Source organism: Mirounga leonina, unplaced genomic scaffold, assembly GCF_011800145.1.
Source record: "Mirounga leonina isolate KUSES-001 unplaced genomic scaffold, KU_Mleo_1.0 Mir_173, whole genome shotgun sequence".
NCBI classification, from domain to species: Eukaryota; Metazoa; Chordata; class Mammalia; order Carnivora; family Phocidae; genus Mirounga; species Mirounga leonina.
The window spans coordinates 2,796,668-2,822,923 of NW_023270447.1; the positions used below are offsets into that span (position 1 = coordinate 2,796,668).

The window sequence follows — 26,256 nt, forward strand, 5'->3', positions numbered from 1 at the left end:
GGACACTCTATAGAACAACAATTCAGCCATTCACATCAGGAAATCAACACCGATGTTCCCACCACCTAGTTCTTGGCCTCCTTTCAGGTTTCACCGGTTGTCCCAGTAATGTTTACAGTAAAATGATCCAGTTCAGTTTATTTAGTTTTTGTATTAGTCTCTGCAGTTCTTTGGTCATTCTTTGACTTTGGTGACCTTGGCACTTTTGAAGACTGACTATAGGCAAGTAATTTGGTAAAACAATTTGGATTTGTCTGATGGTTCTTCGTGATTACATTTGGGTTTTGCATCTTTGGCAGAAATATCACAGAAGGGATGCTGTGTCCTTCTCAATGCATCCCAGTGGTGGAGGACTTAGAATCCCGTTATTTTCATTTTGTTCAGTGAAGGTGGTCTGCCAGCTTCCCCACTTTAAAACTTTCTCCCATTGTACTTAATATTTTATGGGGAGGTACTTTAAAACTATGTACATATCCAATTCCTTATTTCTCCATTCATTCATTCATATCAGTGTAGACTCATAGTTTCCTATTTTATTTAATGGTTTGTAAGCCATTATTTTGATGTCAGATTGTCTCAGATTTGCCCAGCCTAAGTCCCTTCAAAGCTGGCTTGTGTGTCCTTTTGACATGCCCCCATCACTTTTTGACTTCCTTTATTTCTGGTTCATCTTGTGCTTTTCCTGCCCATCCATGGAAATCAGCCTTTCTCCAAATGGTCCTGGCTCCTTTAAGTGGAGAATGTAATGCCTGAATCTGGATGCTAGATGTGTGCACTGCATCGGGGGAAGGAGACTGCTGCAAGGCTCTTAGAGCTAGAGAATGTTTGTGCATGCACACTCGCGCACACACATTCCCGTATTTACGTTGAAATTCATGAATTCACAGCAATACCTCCTGTTCAAACACAACACCAGAGTTCATTCTAGTCTTCTCTTTCCAGTTTGGAACACCTTCTCTGAAAATGAGAAAGCTGACTTCCATTATCCTTAATATTTTTGCTTATTTGATCAAGTCCCTGTTCTTATCCAATCCCATTGCCCTCCTCATCCCACTTAGGATGACTCCCTGCACTGGGCCTCGCCCCCAGCTCCCACATCCACATACCAGGCTACAAATCCATGCGGATGCCTAGCTTGCTCTGCCCTACTGAATTGCAGAATTGTGGGTGAAGGAAAAAGGGGAAGAGGAATCTGAGACTTGTTGGAATTTTATGTAAACTCCACAAAGGAAGAAATTGGATTCTCACTGATGTATGTCTCAAGAATCTAAGACAGACCTTGGCACATAATAGGCAATAAAAAAAAATACATTCCGAAGAATCAATTTTATGAAACTATAAGGTCAACAGTTCATTTAAATTCTTTATATTCAAATATTTTAAGATATTTTCCCACCATAATGGGCAACTTTTTATAATCTCAAAAGTTATAAAAGAGACTTATGAGACAGTTGAAAGTTTAAATCTCTATTTAGGCAATGTGAAGTTTATCTTAAATTTGGATTTATGTGCATGGATAAAGCCTCCCAGCATTAAAGACACTCATTTTACCAGTCTGCATAGAAATCATCATTGTTTGGGACCAATTTAACAAAAAAGAAAAGGTATTACTTTTGAATATTATTAATAGATACATTGTTACATCAGAAGACACAGAGACAACTCCAGAGTTGGATACAGGTATGGGAGGGGCTGAAGCTTTCCTAATTTTGGAGACATTCTTTTTTTTTTTTTTTAAGATTTATTTATTTGAGAGAGAGCAAGCGAGCAAGCAGGGGGAAGGGACAGAGAAAGAGAGTCTCAAGAAGACTCCGTAATAAGACGCCATAATAAGCCCAACACGGGACTCAATCTCATGACTGAGACCATGACCTGAGCTGAAACCAAGAGTCAGCCGCTTAACTGACTGAGCTGCCCAGGCACCCCGGAGACATTCTTCAAGGGTAAGAATTAGGTATAGGGTATTGAAGGGGGACTATGCAAGTGAGGGGCCCTGAAGTTTAAGCAGATTTGTTTTTTTAGATTTTAAGTAATCTCCACACCCAACAGAGGGCTCGAACTCACAACCCCGAGGACAAGACCTGCACATTCCGCCGAATGAGCCAGCCAGGCACCTCGCAGATCGGCTTCTTGAAGGAGTTTTGAGTGCAAGTGCTTTGGCACAGAGCAGGGGAACACACCTTAAGATAGTCCTGAAGAACTCTGCATCCAGCCTGCTCCTCTCCATATCAGGTGCTCAGCAAATCTGTTAGAGACTGCTGCCTGACCTGTGACTTATCCTGCCCTAGAAAACAAGTTCTAATGACGTTCTGCTGTTCAGGCAAGAATGACACAGAATCCCAATAAGGTCTTATCGTTTTAATTGACTTTAATGATTATTGCTCATCTGCAAGGATTAATATTGCATTCATTAAAAATCATTCAATACAAAATAAACTTGTTCTTCCCGAGTTGCTCTCCACACGCTCCCTCTGATGCCAGACATTTTCCCACAGTGTCCTTTGTTACATGGCTTGACAGAGATGGAGCCCTTACCTATTATTCCTATGGACACAGTAATAGATTGGGAGCAAGGGGCAGGCCAGAGGGCAGCGGGACCTGGGCCCCTCGCCTCCAGCAGAGCTGACACGATGGATACCACTGTTGGCCAGGTTACCGCCCCTCAAGGATGGGGTGTTCTGATTGGCTGGTTCAGTGCCCTGGGAAAAAGGGCCTGAACTGTTAGCATCTACAGAGAAGAAAGCATGGTCACACTGAAAAGGAGCGGGAAGGGGCTGGGTGGGGGAGAACCAGGAGAGGAAAAGGAAAAATGTTTTGGCAAGACTCTGCTAGAAGGCTGCAGAGTGAAAGCTTTCCTTTCTTATATTACTGTTTTTAACGTCTGTCTCTCTGATCAATGGCAACAGAGAATTGAACATTGCTAGTACCTAGCACTAATGCCTGACCCAATTTTGAAGGATCGCCAGCTAGAACAAGTTGAGGATTTAGAATCCTGCATAATTACATACTTAAAGCTCATGAGCATAAAAGCTCATCGGACCATGCAGAAATGCTGGTAAGCAGGGTGCATGGCATGGGGATACACCTCTCCAATCTTTGAGGGCCTTTCTAGGGATTCTTTCCGAGCATGAGCCAGGACACACTGATTACCTTCTCTGTGCACAAACTGCCCTCTAAGATCTTGGTTCATAAACTTTTTGTGACACATGTCAATTAAAAGAGGTACCACTTCTGTAAAACTAACGTTATACATGGGGCCTAAAGTCCCAGACCAGTTATACGGAACTACATTTCCCTCACCCTGGCCCAATTTATCCCTCTTCTCCCATCCACATCTATCTCCCTTTAAATATTTTAGGTTGCAGAAGCACAGCTGACCAGAAATTTGCTCTTAAAAGATAAATCCTAAAGATCCTCAGTGTTTTAGACTGAATAATGGCTCAAGAAATTCGCCTTCAGCACAAGCTGTATGGGGCAGAGCTGACAGAACTTGCGGTTATGGCCCCAGTTCACTGATGCTATAAACTATGGGCTAGTAACAGAAGGACTTACGATGAGTTTGAGGCCAGCATTTCTCCAGACTCAATTCTGCACTCTCAGCTCCGAAGGTTCAAAAGAGAAACTGGTAACAACTAATCACCCAAGCAGTTCCTCAGTGTTAACACTAAACATTTTTCTTACTCTTTTTTTTTTCCTTTTTTGTACAACGGAAATCAATGCTAGGGGACAAAATTAAACTTAGTAGAGTGCAGTCTGGTTAAAAACTTGAAAAATGAGAAGGTCTGGTGGGAATGGAGGAAGGGCTGTACTAAATCCAAGTGGACCAACTGGATCTTAACAGTACACATCTCTGAACCGGACACACCACCTTCACACAGGAAACAGGGCTTGGAACACCTGGAGAAATGAGCATGCGCCACCTAACGTCTAACCTACCTGGCTAGTGGGTACCATCCCTGCTCCTCTGACAAAGTGAAGAGCACTGATTTCAGCAGCTAAGAAATGGGCTCTTTTAAGGCAATTTAGACATTGCAGATTGTTCAACAAAGAAGGTACCTTAGCATTTCCTGTTAATAAGGTACCCAATTAAGACTAAAGTCCCCAGAAATGGGAAAGAAAGAATCACCTTTCTGGGCTGGGAGAGTAAAATCCTTCTTTAGTGACTAGGGTGAGGAACCTTGAACCTCAGTTTCATCTAAAGAGCCATGAAGCAAGTTCCTGTGTGGTCTGCAGAACTTGGACGATGAGATGAAAAAAAAAAAAAAAAGAAAAAGAAATTATAGAAAAAAAAATCAACAGGAAAGGAATAAGAAGAAAATAAAAGTTATCTTAAAAAAGATTTCTTTTAGAGTTGTGTGGTTCATGTGGACTGGTCCTTGGTAATATGGTCCATTAGTATCTGTAAAGAAAGAGACTGGTTGGTTAGCACATGGGTCTTCCACATGAGAGCTCCCAGAGAAAAATCAGAAACAGAGGACACTCCCCAGGGTCCCTCCCTGGCCCCAGCTAGGATTCCCTACAGCCATTCCCCGTGGATCATCCTTCCCTGTGCTTCCACAGGGTTTCTGGCAATGCCATCTCTGGTTCCATTTCCTGCTCCCTAATAATATAAGCCAGTGGTTTTCAACCCTGTCTAAACATTAATCTAGGGAGCTTTTATAAAATAAGTCTGGGCCCATGCCAGACCAATTATATCAGAATCTCTGGGGGTGAGGCCCAAGCTTCAAAATTCTAGAAAACCCTTACTCCTTTACATCTACTACTAGATACACAATTTCTCTGCCTACCTTGTTAGTCTGGAGCAGAGTTCTTGTACTCTTCAAAATCAGGCACACCACTTTATTTAAGAAAGCTGGCTAGTATACTTGTTTAATATTGGGTAAAAGAGCTTCTCACTTGTTTTCCCCCAAGTTACCTGTAATAATTGGGTTTGAATGGCCCATTTTTGTTGAGTCCCAGATATTTTGCTTGGTCATCTGTCAGCTCTGTCAGGTGGGCATCAAATGATGGCAGGTGCAAGCTGGCCACGTACTCATCTAGGAAGAACACAGTGGCAGGGGAGCAGACTCCATTTCAATCTGCCTCTCAGGGCATAACCTCCCCTATTTTCATCCGAAGCTTTTCGAGAAAGAGGACAAGGAATGGAATAACTGTGAAAGCATCTATAACTCGAAATAATTGCTTAAAGAACACTCAAAGTTGCCCCTCTGGCAGGGTACTTCTCTCTGTACATCCAGAATGCATGTAGAAAGCCATTTGCCAGGGTGACAAAATGAGGTGGACTTGTACCTCCCCATCATTCTCCGGCCAAGCTTTTGGCTTTACCCCAGTGGCCAACATGCTATGTATGACTCTCACCTTCCTGCAGCAACTTCCTTAACTGAATTACAGTTCAAATTACAAATCAAAAGAGCTTTGTGTCATTAAGATTTATTTAGAATAACATCCATAAAGGCCTCAAATCTTAGGATCATGGATTTCTAAGGCAGCTGGTACAAATTTATTACTCTTTCATAGACACTTCCTGGGCTTTACTTTTATGAATATGAATTAAAGAAAAAAACAACAACAATCTGAGGTAAGCTGTTGGAGGAGATGAGAGTGAGAAGTCTTAATTAAGGGGTCAGGGGCTGACCAATTATAGACGGGAGGTGGGTGCCACTATTCAAGAAGGGAAAGAACCAGAGATGATGTATTATGCCACAGGAACAAAACACAGCTGTCCCCCAGAATATCAGAAGGTTGCATATTTACACAGAGGATAGATGATAAAACCTAGATTTCTGTTTCTCTCGTCTCGGCCCCAGGCTGTAGTCACTGGTGGTGGGAAGTTTACTGAACTCCATATGGCTACTACGAATAAGAATATCTACCCTAGGGCGCCTGGGTGGCTCAGTTGGTTAAGCGACTGCCTTCGGCTCAGGTCATGATCCTGGAGTCCCGGGATCGAGTCCCGCATCGGGCTCCCTGCTCGGCAGGGAGCCTGCTTCTCCCTCTGACCCCCCCCCCCCGCTCTCATGTGCTCTTTGTCTCTCTCATTCTCTCTGTCTCAAATAAATAAATAAAATCTTTAAAAAAAAAAAAAAAAAGAGTATCTACCCTAAACCACTGTGCTAAGCACGTTTACTCATTAGCTCTAATTCTTACTACAATTCTGCAATGTATGTAAATATTACTCTCACATTATTGATAAAGATACTGAGGCTCATGGAGATTAGAATTTGTCCTGAGGTCCAGAAACCACAAAATGCTAGGATGCGGATTAGAACTCTTGACTGTAAATCCAATACTTTCATTTCAATGATCATCATTTTACCAAATCATGCAAAAGTCTGGGGATCAATACAGGTTCCTACTGTTTCTTGCTCACCCATTTTCTTAGGAAGCAGGTATACGTCTTGTTTGTATCGTCCCTCGGGTGCATTATAGAGTTCTATCAGTGCCAAAGCCTAGGTTGGGAAAAGAGGATCAGAAAACACAACAAAACTTCTTAGACAGGGACATAAAAATAAAACTAGATCTAACAGGGTCTCGGGGAAGGTACTACAGTGATCTATCATAGTGACAGCACCCAGAACTTGGCCTGCAATAAACACCACCACACATCGTAAGAGAATTTGCCGCTGCTATCGTTTAGTTCCTAATATAAGAGCAGACTAAATACAACTAAGCTGGAGCCCTACATTCTCAACTAACACAGCCAACTCAAAGGGACACAAACACTGACTCTGCTTGACTGATGACTCTTTCCTACACTCAAGAAAGCCCATCTTGACCACCCGTGACCTGAAACCAGTTGAAAAAAACATAGCAGGGCACAGTCTCATTGAACTCTGACCGAGGCCCGGTTCCACTAATCTCAGGGCAGGAGAAGCAGGCATTTGGTCACATACCTGTGTTGTAGCTGTGATGGACAGAACAAAGGTGGGAACTGTGGAGCAGCTCAGGTTGAGCAGACGACCCTGAAAAGGTAAGAGAGCCCTGGGATGAGCTGTGCTCTCCCCCTCCGTCTGATTCCAGTGTCATACAAGCAAAGCAAATGCAGGACAGGACTCAGTTGGTAGAAAAATAATTACAGTTCCAGATCATGACTCTAGATTGTATCTTATTTCCTGTAAGCCCGTGTGAGTATGACAAGCTAAAGCAGCCGCTGGGGTCAAGAAATACTGTGTTACTTGGTAAAAGGTAGATTTTTTTTTTTTTGAGTGGTTCTATTTTAGGGACCAGAAAGTTTAAGAACTATATGTCTATCCAAAGATGGAGTTCAGGGAAACGTGAGCCTAATGCTTTTTCCCTGCCTCCCCCCTCTGCCATGGATCTAACGACACTGCCCTCCCGTGTGTGTACCTCTGCCAGGAGGACGACACGTTTGCCATCTGGCCAGATGACATGGTCCACCTGAGAACGCACGCGCTCCCATGTCAGCTCTGGAGTGCGCAGGCTGGTCTGAAAGGAAGACGGCACAGTTGACGGTGGCTATAATGGAAGGGAGGGGGAAAAGGCCCTGCAGCAAATCAATGAGGGAAAACTTACCACATCAATTTCCGTGTTGGAGTGGCCCATATTGCATACGATACAGCTGTTTTTCATGCGGTCCAAATGCTCCCGTGTCACTACATTCTTATTTCCTAAAGGTAAACGAGAGTAGCTGAAGAAAGATGCTGGGGAACAAAGGTATCGACTGGCTTCCAGTGAGAACATGGGAAAGAGGAGGTCTGCTGCATTAAAGGGCATGCATCCTTTGTGAGAAACGAGTACACTGCGTAACAGCTCTTTAGGCTCAGTGGTCCGGTTTTAAGATTCAACAGTATAAACAACCATCAGGGGAAAAGGCTCTTGGTTCTGGAAAACATGTTAAGGTTCTGATAGCTTATTCTGGTTCTGAGACTTTTACACCAAGCACAGGTCTCACCTACTTTATCTGAAAGTCAGACCACTTTCAAGGTTTGGCCTCAGAGTTACCAGTCCTCCACGTACACCAAAGCACTGATACTTACCCGTGCAAGTTATTACGACATCAACTTGCCGGATGACTTCATTGAGCTTTACCACCCTGAACCCATCCATGCTGGAAGAAAAGGAAGGAACACGATGAGCAAAGCAAGGAGGCAGTGGGACAGAAGCTGGTCACAAAATGAGACTGCTAAATTCCCTTCTGAAGTCAGGTCCAGTGCTACCTCACAGAGTAAGTGACAAGCTGTGCTACACTACACACCGGACTCTTTGGACTCCCCGAGGTTCCATTCAGGAAGGGAAAATGCCAAGAAGCTCTAGGAGTGCCCTGGGGTTACAACGGAGGGAACAGAGCCATCCTCATAACTTTCTCTTCCTTTGAGAGATTTCTGCAAGGAGTGGTTAATATAATCAACCATAAACTCTCAGAAACACAATCTTACCAGGCCTGCAGAGCACAGATGGGGTCGATTTCTGTGATGTAGACAATTGCTCCAAGGGCCTTGAGAGCGGCACAGCAGCCCTTTCCCACCTACAGAGAAGAAAGAAGTAGGGGTGTCAGGTCCACTAAGGCACGGGTACTAGGGCAGGTAGGCTCTTCGGGAGATGAGAATTAACCTCCCTGAAATCACCAATCCTCTAGTGAGCCCTTGCAGGGATGCTCCAAGCCAAGCAGAGCTTAAACAGATCCAGATTATGCTGTGACCCTCAGTCAGAGAGGTGACTGAGCAGACATTCATATTTCATAGCAAGGGCTGGGGCTTGGGGCGGTAAAAGGAATGCGGAGATCAAATAAACATTACCGTTAGGAAAACAAGACCAAGGAAGAGCAATTGTAACTTCTAATAGCTCATTCCAGAAAAACCTGATTAACTCCCATTTGAGATGCATCTAACTCAAGGATAGCCCAGCCCAGCAGTTCAGGAACCACCATGGGTCACGGATGACAACACAATCTCCTACACCTAGTCTAGTTTAGAGATAACTACATACCACTTCGGATCCCACCCTTCACTCTAATACCAGGTCACTTATGTGACTAAAATGCTACATATTCACTTGAAGTAAGTCTCTTAAGAGGTAACTGTTATGGTGGGGGGAGGGGCGGATGATGCCAACATGCCATTCCACAAGATAGTGTGGTGAGATCTGAGAACTCAATGGATTTTGTATTTCTCTCTTCATAAATCTGAATAAAGCACTTCTGTTATTGAGATCATCTCAAAGCATATTTTAACCCCACATCAGTGACCACACTGACAGCACAGATGTCCTTCACTCAACATTTCTAGTAAGTCTATGAAAAGACACTGAGGCCCAGCTATTTACCTCACCATAGCCACACACCACCACTTGTTTCCCACCAAACATCACATCTGTGGTCCTCTTCAGGCTGTGGGAAAACAGATAAGGGCTCAACTTAAACATTATTAGCCCAAACACAGTCACTCTGCACAAAAGCAAAAGTGTGAGGCAATGCCCCACGAGAACTCCAGCTGGAAGCTGGCTGGGCTCAGTATGACATGAACCCCTCTAACGAAACTTCAACGGCAAAGGAAGACCACGGGACAAGACTGGAGTGGTATCAGACTAACACTGCGACCCAACCCAAACCTGTCCCCTTAGAAGTTTAAGTATCTATACATTTCAACCTACCCATCCAAAATAGACTCTCGGCAGCAGTACAAGTTATCAAACTTCTGTTTGGTAACAGAGTCATTGACATTCATGGCCGGAACACAGAGCTTCCCAGCTTTGGAGAGCTGATACAGCCTAAAGGGAGAAGAAGCCACAAAAACAAACAAAACCAAAGTTAGCTGGTAAAACATACTATGTGGCGAAATCTGCCTAATTCTCTGCGAGCTCCATGCTGCCCACCCCAGCTGTATTTACTGCCCACGGATATTAGTAAACAAGATCATTTCCTTGTCATCCCTCCTCACCTCTTTTCATTTTCTCCCCCCCTGGGCCCCCGCCCTTTTCTTGGAAAGGGGAAAAAAAAAAAAACCCTTTCAACAGAAGAAATGGACTTCTCTTCCATAAAAGGGGATGTATTTCCTTAGACCAGCATTTTCTCAATTAAGAAAACTGAACATGCCTACTTCTGATAAACAAAGATTATCAATAACTCTGCTTCAGTTCCCTATGTGTGCATGTGTGAGCATGTGCAGTGTGCCCCCAACTGAGAAACACTCTTTCAGAGAGAGATCTTCCAGGGTTTTCGACAAGCCAAGAATATTTTGCCCAGTTTTACTTTTTGTAGTGTGTATAATTTATAGTTTTACAATAAGATTTTTTTTCATATTTCAAATATAAAATTATAATACAATATTGAATACAGTTTTTCCAGATATATTCATTCCTACACCTCCCAATACTGGTTGAGACTCACAGTGGAATAAGTGGGAAAGAAAAATGTGTGAACTAGAACCTGAGATAACTTCCTTTTAGGATCTCCTGGATTCTTTAGAGGTAAAAACGGAGTAGTTTTATCTAATGAAGGTATTCCCATTTAGTTACAAGTCTGAAACACAGCCCTCGAGCCTAACGGAGACCAGGAGAGTTTGCTGAGGCAAGGACACAAGGGGCAGCTACTCCAGAATCTGTTACCTGTGAACACCAGTCACGCTCTCTTCCACAATGCCTCGGATCTTCTTAAACACGTTTGGATACTTCTTATAAACCCAGTGGGTTAAGTCTCCCCCATCATCCAGGATCTATAGAACAGCCAGAAGACTTCTATGGGCATTCAGGCTGCTAGAGCTGGGGGGAACTTTGAACCCACTTTCTGTACTAGTAAGAGAGCCCTGTATGTTTTGGAAGAGCACTCCTCAGGGCTCCTTAGAGCAGGTTTAGACAGTGGAAACACAGTCAAATCTGTTGGTGTAGAATGGTTAAAAGGATTCCTAAGTTTGTTCTTGGCTATAGTGAAGAGTATTAGGCTAATCATAGACTCGTTTTTAGTCTAGAGTCTTGAAATATATAGCTCCGTGGGATGCAAAAGGAGAGCTGGGGCAGGAAGGAAAGAAACCAGAATTCTACTCCAAAGAGGAACCACATTATTTCTTTCTATTTCACTCTGCTGTGTTTGAGCCACATGTGTTCACTTTAGTCCTACCCTTCCCCCACCTTTCCGTTCAGTACTCAGACCCATTCTGAACAGGTATCAGCTAAACACTTTGGCAACAGAGTAAGTATATCAGAACATACATCCAAAACATATTTAGGGAACCATGCTTTGAGGGGAAAAAAGGGAAACAAATCTATGGTCAAAGTGTAGGATGAATATACATCATTACCATGTTAGCTTGCCAACCATCCATGTTCACACAGCGGTCAATACACCACCAGAAGTCATCTTCCGACTCGCCCTTCCAAGCAAACACCGCAACTCCTGTAGGATGGGAACAGATCAGCTGATTCCTCCTTCTGGGAGTTTGCTATACCAATACCACTTCCTGAGATCCATGTGAAGAGAAAAAGGCTACAGAAACTATGATGGAAAGGAAACAACTTCGAAAGGGCAAAAAGTCAAAACGGCACCTGTAGTTCAGAAATCGGTAACAAATTTAAGAGATTTTTGTTTATAAAAATATTTTAGAATTTTAAAATGTTATTCTCTTTGGCCAATTTTATACTTGGAACTCCAACCTCAGGAGATAATGAAATGGGAATCAAAATAAAGTTGTTCACTAGAACATTATTTGTATTAGCAAGAATCTTGAAACAACCAAAATGTTCAATGTGAGTAAAACAGTGAAGTAAAATCACGTGGCCGTATGATTATTACAAATGATGCTTTCAAGAAGTTTTCAGTGACATGGAAAACTACTTCTGAAAATGTTATGTTTTAGGTTATCAATTGTATATTGAGATTTATTTATCTCTGTAAAAAGTGAATAGAAAAAAGGAAAAATTTGTCAAATATTATCCCTGTGAAGTAGGACTATTATTATCATTCTGGAAACTCCTAAATTTTCTGCAATAAACACCAGAAAAGAACAAGAAAAACAAAAGTATTATAAAGTTGCTCTCTGAGGATCCCAGGGACATGGTAAGTCCTTCAAGAAACTTCATGGTGATTTTCTTCGAATATTTTTACAATAAAAACTGTTTCAACCTAAACTGAACTTATAAGTAGTCCATGTATTTTCAATGCAATATCTAATGAGCTACTAATCTAGAAGGCACTTCTTACTTGTGTTCCCTCAAAAGTGATGAGCCTTTGGTGAAAAGAGACCAGCTGAACTCATATACCTCATACAGTTTAATATTCTTCCTTGTTCACTTACCATTAGAATTATGCATCTCCCCATGTATTTATGATTCTTTTCAAAGGTCATTCTTAATGACCATATGATATTTCATCAGGGATATGGACCTTCATTTTATCACCCACTTTCTTCCTGTGGCTATTCTTATTACCCTCCATGTTTTACAGCCCCTAGACATACGTGTAACTGTAAAGACAATTTTGATCTGAAAATATTCTATTTAGATAATTATTTCAAGGTAAAGTTGGTGAAAAAAGCGAAACTTACCAGCCTCAGCCAGGGCTGCAGCCACTTCATTCTGAGTGGAGTAGATGTTGCAAGCGGACCAGCGGCACTGAGCCCCCAGGGCACAGAGTGTCTCAATCAACACCTACATAGACATTCAGGAAGACAGGGTGAGAAAGAGGAGGGCCAGGTAGGGGCGGCACACAAGAGGGCAGTACCCAGTAACTCTGCGGCAACTGGTGCTACACTGGGAAGTTACAGGAGGCTATGGTTCTGCGAGGGAGCCTACTGGTATCTAACTTCACCCAGAAGATGTGTTCCTGAAAGTCTTAACATTTTCGTTAACAGTCAGATTTTTGCAGACCTAGATCTCCCTGAGTCAGGTCTGTTAAACATAGGTTATAGCTATCCACACAGAGTAGAAAACCCCATTCCTGTGCAACAGGAGGTCCCACCTAATAGTCATTAGCATTTGGAGATTGGATAGATAGGGAAGGAAAAGCAAGTAAAAAAAACTTTCTTTTTTCCCCTCATCTGAAGTCCCTCTTGTGTCTCCCAACAAACTCACCGCTGTCTGGGCTGTGATGTGTGTGCAGCCCACTATTTTAGCACCAGCCAAGGGCTTCTCCCCCTGAGCACGTTTCCTGAGTGAAATCAGAGCAGACATGTCTGTGAAAGAACAGAGGATTTGAGCTAGGTCTGCACTAGCAGTATTATCAATTTCTGCCCCAGCAACATCTAGGGGTGGTCTGGATCTGCTGAGATACTACAAGATAGGGTAGAAACACTCTAAGCAAATCTCCATGATGACTGGAGGCTTCAACAGCAGAAAGACAGTTGGGGAGTTGTCATCCAACGACTTGGAAATGTCTCTCTTCCTCCACCATTTCAGCCTTCTATGCAGAGGACTGAATGGAGAATGAAGTAAATTCTCACATCTGGTCAAAATGGAGGGGGAGTCTTATTATTCACTGCGGAGGAGAGGGAAGTGGTTATGGCATTGGCTAATGGACTCCTATATATAACCATCAAACCAGGAAGGAAGACTTCACCCTCAGCAGAAGAACACTTCCTGCTTTTTCTATTCTACCTAACCCCATTCTGTCAGTCTGTTTGGTTTCCATACTTCCCCCCAGTAGAGAGCACGTCTTCAGTGTGAAAGTAATGAGTAAAAAGACCTTATCAGGAGTGGGGTGGGTGGGGAAACCAAGATCTAACCGACTGTCAGTCACTTCCACTCTTGCTCCAGCAGAGGGTGCTAAGGACCAAAGACCAAAGAGACCCTGGTCACCACATCCCTAGCTGAAAACCCTCCCACATCTGCTGCTTCTGGGAAATGTGGGTCTCTGAGATTGGCAGCTCTGGTAGAATCCCGCAGACCTAACCACCATGTAGTGATCCGGGACTTGCTGACTCCAAAAGGAGATCTCCAAATATGGTGTCATGGGGGAGGAAAACAGAAACTACTCTGTGTAATTACTATGTGCTGAGAACAGGAAGCAAGGAGAACAAGAACCCTGAGGCTCAAGCTGCACACAGAGAGATCTGCTAATACAAGAGTCCACAGTGCTGAATTTTTCGAGGCGACTTTCAAGTTAGCTTTCAAGTGTGAAGTTGTCTGTGGATCCTCATGACCAGCAAGTGGGTTGCTTCTGGTCCCCTACCCACTCCCTTTCTTTACCTTGCTCTGCAATCTCAATCTCCCGGCGTCCAAATTCTGCCTGCTTGATGTTCTTCACACAGAAATTGCTGCTGCCCTTGGAGTTGGTTTGCTGTTTCTCTCGGGGGGAAACCTCATCATCAGAGCTATCGGTGTAGGATGCAGCTAGAGCCAGGAGAGAAAGAAACAAGGATAAAAAAACCGCAACGGTCCCAACTCCACAAAATGCACTCCCCAAAGGACTCTCATTTAAGTTAAGCGACCTCGGAATTGGAGTCACCTTTTACATCACTCTCAGCTCTACTCCTTCAGAGTCTAACAGATGAATGAAAGTGTTGTGGCTCTTTCAGTGTTGTGGCCCCTTCATCCACCCTGATGATACTCTGCCATTAGTCCCTGTAATAGAAGCTACGGATCCCACTCTTGAACCAGCTCTAGGGATCCCAGCTAACAGAGGCACTTGGTCCCAATGTGGACTGGAACCAGACATGGCAAAAATGGAAGAATACTTTAGGGCATGTAAGGAACACCATTTCTGTAGAACACTGCTTCTCAAACTCAAGCATCTACAGCATTCATCAGAATCATGTGGAAGGTTTGTTAAAATACAAATGGCTAGGCCCCACCGCCAGAGATTCCCACCCAGTAGGTCTCAGGTGGGGCCCAAGAATTAGCATTTCTAACAAGTCCCCAGGTGTTGCTGCTGCCACCGTTCAGAAGACCACACTCTGAGAACCACTAAAACGGATGACAGTGATAAGAGAATCTTACAAGGGATTTTACACTAGGTTGTGCTCAAGGAATACAGAAATGGAAAGAAACTCAAAAGGTGAGTAAGTAGTTCTGGTTCTACTGTCAGCCCTGAGATCACTCAATATGTTCAACTTTAAGGAAAAAAAGCAGCTTCATATAAAAATGTCCTTTCAAACAATATGCAGGGGGACATACAATAATCACTCCCCCACTCTCAATTCACTTCTTTCCTCTGTGAATCGACGAGTATTTCTTGGTCTCTGTCTCTGCCAGTGCATCAGGTCTCTCTCGCTGTCTTCTACACACTGCTAGCTAACACAAATACTCCCAAAGGTATCTGTCCCACCGGGACAATTCAACTAGATCATAAAGCTTTTTTTTTTTTTTAAGATTTTATTTATTTGACAGAGAGAGACACAGTGAAAGAGGGAACACAAGCACGGGGAGAGGCAGAGGGAGAGGGAGAAGCAGACTTCCCGCTGAGCAGGAGGCCCAATGCGGGGCTCGATCCCAGGACCCTGGGATCATGACCTGAGCCGAAGCCAGACACCCAACGACTGAGCCACCCAGGCGCCCCTGGCTCATAAAGCTTTTAAAAATGCTCTGATAGGCTCTTGTTAATACATGGACATCAAGATCTTTGAGAACTTTGCCAAAGCTTTCTTCACTCACTCCTTCCTTCTTCCTCTTATAGCCCAGTTTTTCACAATTAATTCTCTCTTAGCTGGAATCGGTCTGCTTATCACTCCCACTCTTTGGTATCTGTCACTCCAAGACACCTTTTATTTATGACAGCCATTATATTTGGAAACTTTTCTTGCACACATGCCACAGTGACTCTGAATATTCATTTATTTCAGTACTTCATCCTGTAGACCACAAAATTGCTCCTATCTGCCTATCTCACCTACGCTGGGTTATCAATGGCACAGAGCAGAGGACACGTTTTTTTAAAATGCATTTACTTGTTGTTTTTTTTTACAATCCATTCACTTGCTCAAGCCTGGTCCTTAATGTTAATAACACTGTACAAACAGTATTCTGGTAAAGTCATTTATGGAGACAGCAAATCTCTATGCTAAAACTAACAGCAATCTATGACCTTGGGCAAGGCTCTTAAACTCTTAAATGTTTCCTCAGTTGAACAATGAGAGGGCAGGGGTTAGATCAGATGCCCCTGTGGATCTTTCAGTGTCTATTCCGCTAGTACTCAAATCCTAAATTCTACATCCTTTTCCACATTAACTTTCCAGTACTCCCTCTAAAGTTGAGAAGGACACAATTAAAAAAAAAAAAAGCCGACTTATATAGGGTTAAAATAGGACAGGAGGACTAAAAAGAAACAGAGCTGGAGCCACATTACCGTAGTTGAACCTTTCCTACTCCAGAGGTGAACAGGGGAGGACACTTCAACATAAAGGGTAACCTAGCAAATAAAAGGAGCCCAAATACTCATTCTTCCTGTCACCATTCACGCAGTCTTGGAGCCAAGAAAGAAAAAGACAGGTGGCGGGGTATATCTTAAACAACAAAGTTGGAAATCATGCTTCCAAAGTACACCTCTTTTTCAAGGCCCGTTCCGTCAGCCAAAATAGAATTGATTTTCTCCCTTTGTGACGTGGGCGGAGAAACGTGGGAATGGGAACCAGCCCAGTACTACCAAACAGGCACTGGCCGCAGACCACACACAGAGACAGCCAGGGGAAGAGAAATCTCCAGATGACAAAAGCCTCCCCAGCTACAAGCCTGGGTGGGAACATTCCCATTGCCCAAGTGCTAATTATCAGCTTTCAGCAGAAAGATGGGAAGTTCTGATATGAGATACTTTTAGATTCTAGATAAACAGAGCAGTGGGTAGAGAACTAGCTTACGGCTCTAGAACTGGGAAGAGAGATCAGAGTGGACACAAAGTTCATACCTACCTGAACTGTAGCTGTCAGTGGAGGACTGGGAGATGGAGCGAGACAAAGATCGCCGGCCTGTCTTGGTGGGGAATTTGGTGAACTCCTGCATGTCATCAGCAAACTGGATTTGCTGTAAGAGGAAGACAAACAGTTGAAAACTTACAACAAGCATTCTATGAAATGTTCCATTTTTTAAGGCCATACATTTCCTTCCCTAAAACCTAATGTTATTATATAGCTCCTACTAAGCCAGCAACTCTCCCACCAGAACGAGGGTGGGCAGAGGCGACTTGCTGACTCCTCCCCAAATGCCAATTACTGCCTCTTTCCAATTGTAGAATTTTTTTGTTGGGGGGGCGGGGAGAGCTTAAACACAACTTCTTTTAGCATTCTGTCCAAATTTCACAAATCTTTCTTCTCACATTCCATAGTTTTCTTTCCTCTTACAACCTTGACACACATTAAGCTCTTTACCCTTCCTCCCAACTCTACCAAAAAATAGCACAATCTCCTAGTGCTTCTGCTTGTTTTTTTTTTGTTTTTGTTTTTTCCCCAGAAGATTCTCTTGTAGCACATTCTTATCCTAAAATCAGCAATGGTCTTGCTGTTTGAAAAATTATGGAGCTGCCTTGAAATGGTAATGGGTACTGGGGTGCCAGGTCAGAGTCCAATCATACCTATACTTCACAAAGGCAATGTAGTATGCCCAGAACTTTCTACATCCAGTAAAATACTTGCATACAGTAAAGAAAGCAAAATTAAAAAAAAAAAAAATCTGTGCACTCCACAGTAAAATCCAACTAATTATAGGACTAATTTGAAGGAGAAAATAAATGACTTGGTAAATTCTGTATTAAAAACTTCTTTAAATGAAATACACCAAAACTAAGTAATTGTTTGAAGGATACTTGGAAAATTGGCTTTAACAAATGGCAAATACCTTACAATACAATTTACAGTCAAATTAATGGATGCTTCTAAGGTGTATGAAAACATTTTTTTCTATTAAATGGTTTAAACCTTCCTCCTGAACTTTTTATTTAAGCTCTGATAAACCCTTTAAGATATAAAATAAGCTTCAGCCTCCTGAAAAACAAAACAGTTTGAGACTATGAATTGAGATTCTCCTCACAATCTGACTAAATCTGAAAAGGTTCCCATGGAGACTCCATTAAGCTAAGTCTTCAGCAGGGATCTCTGGAAATATAAAAGCTATTACAGATTAAAAGTCTTCTCCCCATAATGCTAGCAATGTGGGGGGGGGCGGTGCCTGGGTGGCTCAGTCATTAAGTGTCTGCCTTCAGCTCAGGTCATGATCCCAGAGTCCTGGGATCGAGCCCTGCATCAGGCTTCCTGCTCGGCGGGAAGCCTGCTTCTCCCTCTCCCACTCCCGCTGCTTGTGTTCCTGCTCTCGCTATCTGTCAAATAAATAAATAAAATCTTAAAAAAAAAAAAAATGCTAGCAACGTGGTTATACCCACTTTGAAGCCAGAACAGTAAACTGCCCATCTGTTACAGCTGCAAAACATCCCCCTCCTCTGACACACGTGCCCTCCAGCTAGGGTAGCATCAGCTAGCATGTGAGAATCAGGCTTAAATGTGCAACACAGAAGAAGAAAGTAAAAGGGACTCAGCCTAAACAACATACATGGCACCAGAACCTGATTAACAAATACCTTTATACATCCTAAGCAGCTTGTTTAGTTTAGGTACTAAAACTTAAGTAGTTTAAAATGCTAAAAGCACAGTGCCTTTCAGAAAAACCAACCAACAAACCAACCAACCCCACTCTTGAGGGGCACCTGGGTGGCACGTTTGGTTAAGCGACCCACCCTTGGTTTCAGCTCGGGTCGGGATCTCGGGGTCATGAGATCGAGCCCTGGCTCTGTGCTCAGCATGGAGTCTGCTTAAATTTCTCTCCCTCTGCCTCTGCCCCTCCCCCCATGTGCTCTCTCTTTCTCACTCTCAGATAGATAAATCTAAAAACAAAACAAACAAAAAACCCACTCGTTGAAGTGGCCACAGGTCAGCGTCTGCCCTTCTAGATAGGATTTCCCATCGCATGTTCACATGACTTCTGCAGTCAGCAAAGCTAGTTTTAGTGAAGAGATTAATCCAGGACCAACGTAATGACTTTCAACCCAATATGCAGTTCTTTTGGTGGCAGAAAAAATACAGCCAAGAGACCGGCATGCCTTTTAACACTCTCCAGAGGCAGCCCTTCCTCCATCAGCCTCCTTGTTCCTGGCATGGGCAGTCTAGTCGGAAGCTAGTCTTCTCTCTTAGCTGTTACGATTTCCTCCCCTGTTCATCTTTTTTCAAAAGGCTCCGGGCATATTCCCAGACACCACCTACCTGGTGGTGGCGGGGGTGGGGGAGGGAAATGCAGTAACATTCGCCGTTTCTTAAATAAAAAGAGAGGTGGCTGTGGCAAGATAGAAACGTGTTTCTTCAGCAACCTAAGAACTAATTTAATAGTCATAATCCTACCTTGTATTAATGCAGCTCAACAGTAGCCTAAAGCTTAGCAAAATCTTTCCCATCTAAAAATATTAGACTGTGTTGCAAGCAGCTTACTGATAGTGCAGTGCCTCACGTCTCAAATAATGAGTATGGTCCATATTTGAAGTGGGCAGACTGTTAACTCAAGCCGTGACACGGATGGGTGGCTGTCTATTCTCAGAGCTCTTTGATATTTTCACTTCTTACAAATAAGGTGGTCCGGCTATACGAAGATGCATGATAACCTGTCTCCCCTCCCACCACCAAACTGCATGCTAAAGAGAACCTAGATCACAACTGCTGCTCTGCCAGTTTCCACCAGGCCTGCTCGCTCCACGGCCGCCTTACAGCCTGTAGCTCTGTCCTCCTTTGGAAGTACCTCCTGGAATGCTATTCACCTTCACATTGTAAACCAAGACACTGTTGTCAAAAGCAGTTTTTGAGTATCACAGGTTTTCCCTCTAGTGAAACCAGATCTCAGTAACAGCCCTCTAAATTGGGATGGATTCACCACATTGACACAATATGATCATTTAGGTAAAAATGAAATCCAAGGATGGCTGCAAAACTGTTCTGTTTACATTACTTCCTATTGTCATCATTTCTTCCAATCATAATTAAGTCTCAACTGGTGTACTTCAGTGTTTCTTCAAAGCTGTATCTGTAAGGAAGGCTAGTTCTAAATATGATGCAGAATGGGAAAGAGGGGGAAGGAAAAAGAGATAAGGTAGTTGGAACTTCAAAAAGTATCTGAAAATCAGGGGCGCCTGGGTGGCTCAGTCATTAAGCGTCTGCATTCGGCTCAGGTCATGATCCCAGGGTCCTAGGATCGAGCCCCGCATCGGGCTCCCTGCTTGGCGGGAAGCCTGCTTCTCCCTCTGCCTGCCGCTCCTCCTGCTTGTGTTCCCTCTCTCACTTTGTCTCTGTCAAATAAATAAATAAAATCTTAAAAAAAAAAAGTATCTGAAAATCAAAAAGTCCTATGTTAAAGAATGACTTTGAATACTCGCCACTCCATAAACAGCCTTACCCACAACAAGCATGCCAGTGTTTCACTCTTGAACTAATATTACATCTGAGAAAGGTTAGAAGGTCAGATTGACCCATTCTCCAAATAGCACATCCAAATACAGAAGTCTATTTGCTGTGCCTTAAAAACTCAATTAAATACCAGGCCAATTCAATGTGCTATTTTCTTTTCTTTTTTTTTTTTAGATTTTATTTATTTATTTGACAGAGACAGAGATAGCGAGAGCAGGAACACAAGCAGCGGGAGTGGGAGAGGGAGAAGCAGGCTTCCCCCTGAGGAGGGAGCCCGATGTGGGACTAGATCCCAGCACCCTGGAATCATGACCTGAGCCTAAGGCAGACGCTTAACGACTGAGCCACCCAGGCGCCCCTCAATGTGCTATTTTAAAGCACCTCTTCAAAGGGCTCAGTGGGTATAAACTTTCTTCCATTTGACACTGAAAATGATGAAAAGAAGCTTTCCAAAGAAACAATTTGGGATACAGTGCACCCACCACCTCGTGGTTAAGTCTGGTGACAAAGTGATCTGAAAGAATTGCTGTATATAATTTATCAAAAAAAAGGGATCACAGGCAACCCAAAACAGTTATAACCCTCCAGGGAAGAAAAACTGTTGTATACTACTGGCTCAATTTATCCCAACTGATATTTTTTACCATTAGAAGCTGAAATTTACTTCCACAAACACATGTTCTATCTCCCCAGATGTTAAATAATAGCTTAGCCACACTTCCTTCCCAGGTCCCACCCAATTTTGCTGTCTAGCTGCTGAATCCCAGAGAACTGAAAGCCATCAGAATTGCACTATGACACTATAGCCAAAGGATGGTGATCAGGATAATATTCATGGATTATATTCTTTTGGTTGACACATTTGGGAGGCACCAACTAAGCAACCAGCGTTATCCCAGGAAAGGTCTATGAAAGCAAATATGGGCCCTTACAATCTGTAGATTTGGTTTGACCAAGAGGGTAACAATAACACAAATGGCTGTTACAGAATTTTTACTGCTTTTTTTTTTAAAGATTTTATTTATTTATTTGAGAGAGAGAGAATGAGAGACAGCATGAGAGGGGAGAGGGTCAGAGGGAGAAGCAGGCTCCCTGCTGAGCCGGGAGCCCGATGTGGGACTCGATCCCGGGACTCCGGGACCATGACCTGAGCCGAAGGCAGTCGCTTAACCAACTGAGCCACCCAGGCGCCCAAATTTTTACTGCTTCTTAAGGAAGATCCTAGATATTGCAGTCTTTTTTTTTTTTTTAAGATTTTATTTATTTGACAGAGAGAGAGAGAGAGAGAAAGAGCAGGGGGAGAGGGAGAAGCAGGCTCCCCGCAAAGCAGAGAGCCCGACACGGGACTCGATCCCAGGACCCCGGGATCATGACCCGAGCCGAAGGTAGACGCTTAACTGACTAAGCCACCCAGGCACCCCATAGATATTGCAGTCTTAACAGGCTTATCTGGATATTGTTCAGCTTAGGCCTCCAAAAATCAGAGGTTAGGCTAGACATCTCACAAAACCTGTGATTTCACATGCCTATCTAGCAGCTTTTAATTTCCTCAGAAAGGTTTCCTCCTAAGGGTGAAGGACTAGACTCAAAGGTAAATAGCAATTATTAGGAAAACTAACCATTAAGCAAGCATAGCTTAGAAGTGCATAGAGGGACTGGTCTGTCTTAACTGCTGAGGAGTATGTGAGAGGCCAGTATCTCTCCTTCTGGTACACTGCTGATTTCCTGAGGCATTCCCAAATTTATATAATCTGTCACCCTGTCTCCTCTAGCATACTGTGTGCAGAATTCTCTGTTTTGAAATGATGGTCAGCATATTTCTTAGCTAATACTTAGCAACTGAGCAAAAAGACTATCAGAAGCTAAAAATTTTAACAAGGTCAATTACTAAGCAACGTGTCATAACACCTTCCAGGATTCCTACATCTTTTCTAATCCATCTTTCACACATCTTCTGGCTAATAGATTCCTTCTTCTTCTACAGAATCTACTCTCATCTGCTCTCTTTTCAGAGGGAAGGAAGAGGGTATGGCTGTCAGCCTAAACTAAATAGGTGCCTGACCTTTCCTTGATACCAGTGATCAGTCTGATTCCATTTCAGATGAATCCAAAGAAATAGTTATCAATAAACACCAATTTTTTGGTACAAGAACTATGTAAGTCTGCACATCTTTCAGACCTTCAATTAGGTAAAAGAAATTTCCCAAAGAAGGGTATCCTCTTCCCAACACGTTGCTCTCAAGTACACCACCAGAAAATAATTTATCTCAAGGGAATCAATCTCAGGCCACAGAGTCAAATCCACGGCCTCCTTCAGTCACTTCTTCCATTCCCTAGTGCAGAAACCAGTCTTCTGAGACTCAGCAGGTTTTGGCTGCTCCCTGTCCTCCTTCCCTGTCTCAAGTTTCTTAAGTTCTCAGTTTCCCCAGATGGGGCTTGAGCTTCGGCGGGGAGGGGGGTGGGCAGGGAGACAGCAAGCTGACTAATCACAGCACACATCTCCTTCCACTCCACCCATCTCCGTTGCAAGGGTAACAGGACATAATATGAGCGTGTGCGTGCACACACATACTGCTAGAATCCACTTCCAGAAGAAACACTCCTTTCAAAAATGGGACTTAACTTGATCTTTCATCAATGTCGGTGGGAGGAAGGGGTGAGGCAACACCAGGGCTCACTGCCAAGTCACTTAACTGGCGAGGAAGTAACATAAAGCTTGAAAACCTCTGCCAAGGAGTGGTTTTACCCTTATCAGCCACTCCCCCATCCTCCACCCTTCATATGAGACAACGTACCTCAGTGGCTTTCTGTTAGCTCCTAAAATGGTCTAATGAAAGTGAATGATCTGGGCCTCCAACTGCCAACCAGAGGTAAAATTAAGAGGTTAAAAAGTGGCAACAAGTAGGACAGGGAGGGGCTTCCTAATCTTTTGAAAACCGTAATTTACAACACATTCTCCACTATATTTCAATGTCTATTTAGCTATCTGCCTGTCCAACTGCCTGGCCTGTCCATACTTTCCTCATCCTCAATCTGCTACCAGTATTATATGAAAATATGCTGGTCATTCTTCCTTTTCCCCTGACATTCAATTATCATCACTCTAGGTTATTTATATATATATATATTTATATACTTATACATATAAATATATATTTATATTTATTTATTTTTGTACAGGTGACTAAAGAAATCTAGATTCCTGGAACATACCCATGACTTCAGTGATACACCAAAGTTCCCTTCCAACTCACTCTCCACCCCCACTGTCCCATTTTCCCAACTTTATTATCATTTTCTACATGTAAACACTTTAAAATAGTAGAATGAACACCTGTATACCCTCCATCTACACTGAATCCTCCCATTTTCCACATTAGGTTTCTTCCTCTGTATATATACACACATGTACATATGCAAACTTTCAAGTGATCCTGCCAAAAAAAAATTGCAAACATGAAAACTCACCAATAAATTCTTAAGAATGAATCTCCTAAGAATAAGGATATTCTCTTACAGAACCACAATAACATTCTCATATTTTTATGAATATTAATAACCCTATCTCATCCAGGCTGTATTCAAACTTCTCCAATTATCTCAGGAATACCTTTCATGAAGATGTGGTATGTGCACAATGGAATATTATGTGGCCATAACAAAGTATGAAATCTTGCCATCTGCAGCAACCAGGGGTATTATGCTAAGGGAAATAAGTCAATCAGAGAAAGACAAATACCATATAAATTTCACTCGTATGTGGAATTTAAAAAAGCAAACAAAAAAAAGAGACAAACAAAAAACTCTTTAAGTACAGAGAACAAATTGGTGGTTGACAGAGAAATGGTTGGGGGCAGTGGGGTTGAAATAAAGGAGATTAAGACTTATCTTGATGAGCACTGAGTAATGTACAGAATTGCCATATCATTATATTGTACACCTAAAACTAATATAACACTGTGTTAATCATACTTGAGCAATTTAAAAAAAGAATCTTTCGGGGCGCCTGGGTGGCTCAGTTGGTTAAGCGACTGCCTTCGGCTCAGGTCATGATCCTGGAGTCCCGGGATCGAGTCCCGCATCGGGCTCCCTGCTCGGCGGGGAGTCTGCTTCTCCCTCTGACCCTCCTCCCTCTCATGCTCTCTCTATCTCATTCTCTCTAATAAATAAATAAAATCTTTAAAAAAAAAAAAAAAGAATCTTTCATAGTTATAGACCCAAATGCCTCCCCAACTCTTCCAACCCAGGATGGAATCAAGGTTCACTAAATGCATTTGGTTGTTAGGTTCCTTTAGCTAGTCTGGTAATCTAGAACAGTTCTCTTGCTTTTATTTTTTTTCCCCTGTGATATTTTTTCCTGGAAGAGTCCAGGCCAGTTGCCTTATGGAATCTCCTATATTCTGAATTTTTTAGATTAGTTCTTTCCTGTAAACTGGAAGTTCAGTTTTGAGGTCTGATTTGAAAGAGATTAAAATTTTGGCAAGAATATTTCATAGATAGGGGCACCTAGGTGGCTCAGTCAGTTAAGCAGCTGCCTTCAGCTCAGGTCATGATCCCAGGGTCTGGGATCAAGCCCCACATCAGGCTCCCTGCTCAGTGGGGAATTTGCTTCTCCCTCTCCCTCTGCCTGCCACTCTGCTTACTTGTGCTCTCTCTCTCTGTCAAATAATCCTTAAAAAAGTAAATAAAAATTTAAAAAGAGTATTTCATAGATAATGTTGTATACTTTACTTTGCATCATATCAGGCAGCACATAACGTCAGGTTGTTCCATGATTAGTGACACCAAGCTGAACCCTAGTTAAAGTGAAACCATCAGTCTCTGAAAGGTGTATTTTCTCCTTTACAAGTAAAGGTTAAACTGTGGGGTGATATTTTTCAGCCTGTGAATATCCTGTTCCCTAGTGACTTTACCATCTGTTCATAATCCTTGCCTGAACCAATTATATTGGTGGGACTGTTTCAGAATCATGGTTTTTTCCCTATCATTCTTTCCACATGTATTAGCTGGCATTATTTTGTAAAGAAAGGCTTTTCTTCTCCCTCTTTCACTTGTTTCTTTACTTGTCATTCATATTTTTATTTATTCAATCTGTTACACTAAATTATACAATGAGTACACTGAATGCTCCAATTGTCCCAAACTGAGCCAGTGGGAGTCTCCTTCAAGCTGACTCTTCTGTTTAAGTGCTTCCTTCCTTTCTGGCATAAGAAGATACACCAGGCTCACCTTGTTCTTTCTCTGCTTCAGACCTGGAATCAGCCATTTCTCCAAAGAGCACTGATATCTTTCAGTGGGGAATGTTATTTAGAAAATAATATCTGAGTATAAAGTGGGCTAATTGTTATTAGAGGTGTCAGTGCTAATAAGTTCTTTCAGGGGGCAGAGAAATCTTTTTATTCATGAGTTTGTACTGATATATCCATTTCAAATTTAACATTACCTTTTTAAAAACTTTTAATTTTCCTATTTGTATTTCTTTCCCCTTATATGTTGACAATCTTGGTCTCTATTACCAATGATACACTTACTTGTTTTATTCTATAATACATCTAAAACAATTTCAAAATTGTAAGGGTAATATTACTAACAATATTCTACATAGTGAAGTGCTAATATTTCACTGAAGTCCTTTTTGTCTTTAGGAAATATCTCACAAATGATGTATAGTTCAAGTATGGTTTTCTGGGTGATTATATAATCAATTTGATATGTAGTTAGATTCATTTGTGTCTATTACAGCAATTTTAAGGTTTCCTTTTTTCTCTTTTTTTTACATATGAAACACATGTCTCAAAAAGTTTTAAAGGTATATTCAGAGAAGTCTCACTGCCATTTCTAACCACCCCCCCCCCCATCACCATTTTCATTGGTTTCTGGTTTATGTTCATTCCTGGAGGTAGAAAAAAAGCAAGTATATATTTATACTTCTTTTCTTTTCTTA

General features: G+C 42.4%; 1 protein-coding gene across 2 annotated transcripts in view; it reads right to left on the reverse strand.

The window, feature by feature from the left end:
• Positions 1-2,343: 2,343 nt before the first annotated feature.
• Positions 2,344-26,256, reverse strand: part of AHCYL1 (adenosylhomocysteinase like 1) — a 39,340-nt gene continuing 15,427 nt past the window's right edge. The window contains exons 2-17 of one of the 2 annotated variants that reach the window (XM_035017820.1): positions 16,788-16,899; positions 14,134-14,277; positions 13,021-13,121; positions 12,495-12,597; positions 11,253-11,347; positions 10,564-10,670; positions 9,610-9,726; positions 9,283-9,346; positions 8,397-8,485; positions 7,998-8,068; positions 7,534-7,628; positions 7,348-7,446; positions 6,894-6,962; positions 6,371-6,449; positions 4,916-5,036; positions 2,344-4,399 (exon numbers count right to left, since the gene is read on the reverse strand). In XM_035017820.1, the coding sequence (XP_034873711.1) occupies positions 4,393-4,399; positions 4,916-5,036; positions 6,371-6,449; positions 6,894-6,962; positions 7,348-7,446; positions 7,534-7,628; positions 7,998-8,068; positions 8,397-8,485; positions 9,283-9,346; positions 9,610-9,726; positions 10,564-10,670; positions 11,253-11,347; positions 12,495-12,597; positions 13,021-13,121; positions 14,134-14,277; positions 16,788-16,899 (1,473 nt within the window). In that variant the 3' untranslated portion in view covers positions 2,344-4,392. Of the gene's footprint in view, positions 4,400-4,911; positions 5,037-6,370; positions 6,450-6,893; positions 6,963-7,347; positions 7,447-7,533; positions 7,629-7,997; positions 8,069-8,396; positions 8,486-9,282; positions 9,347-9,609; positions 9,727-10,563; positions 10,671-11,252; positions 11,348-12,494; positions 12,598-13,020; positions 13,122-14,133; positions 14,278-16,787; positions 16,900-26,256 lie in introns of those variants that run through there. The other variant, XM_035017821.1, reaches the window with a different exon arrangement.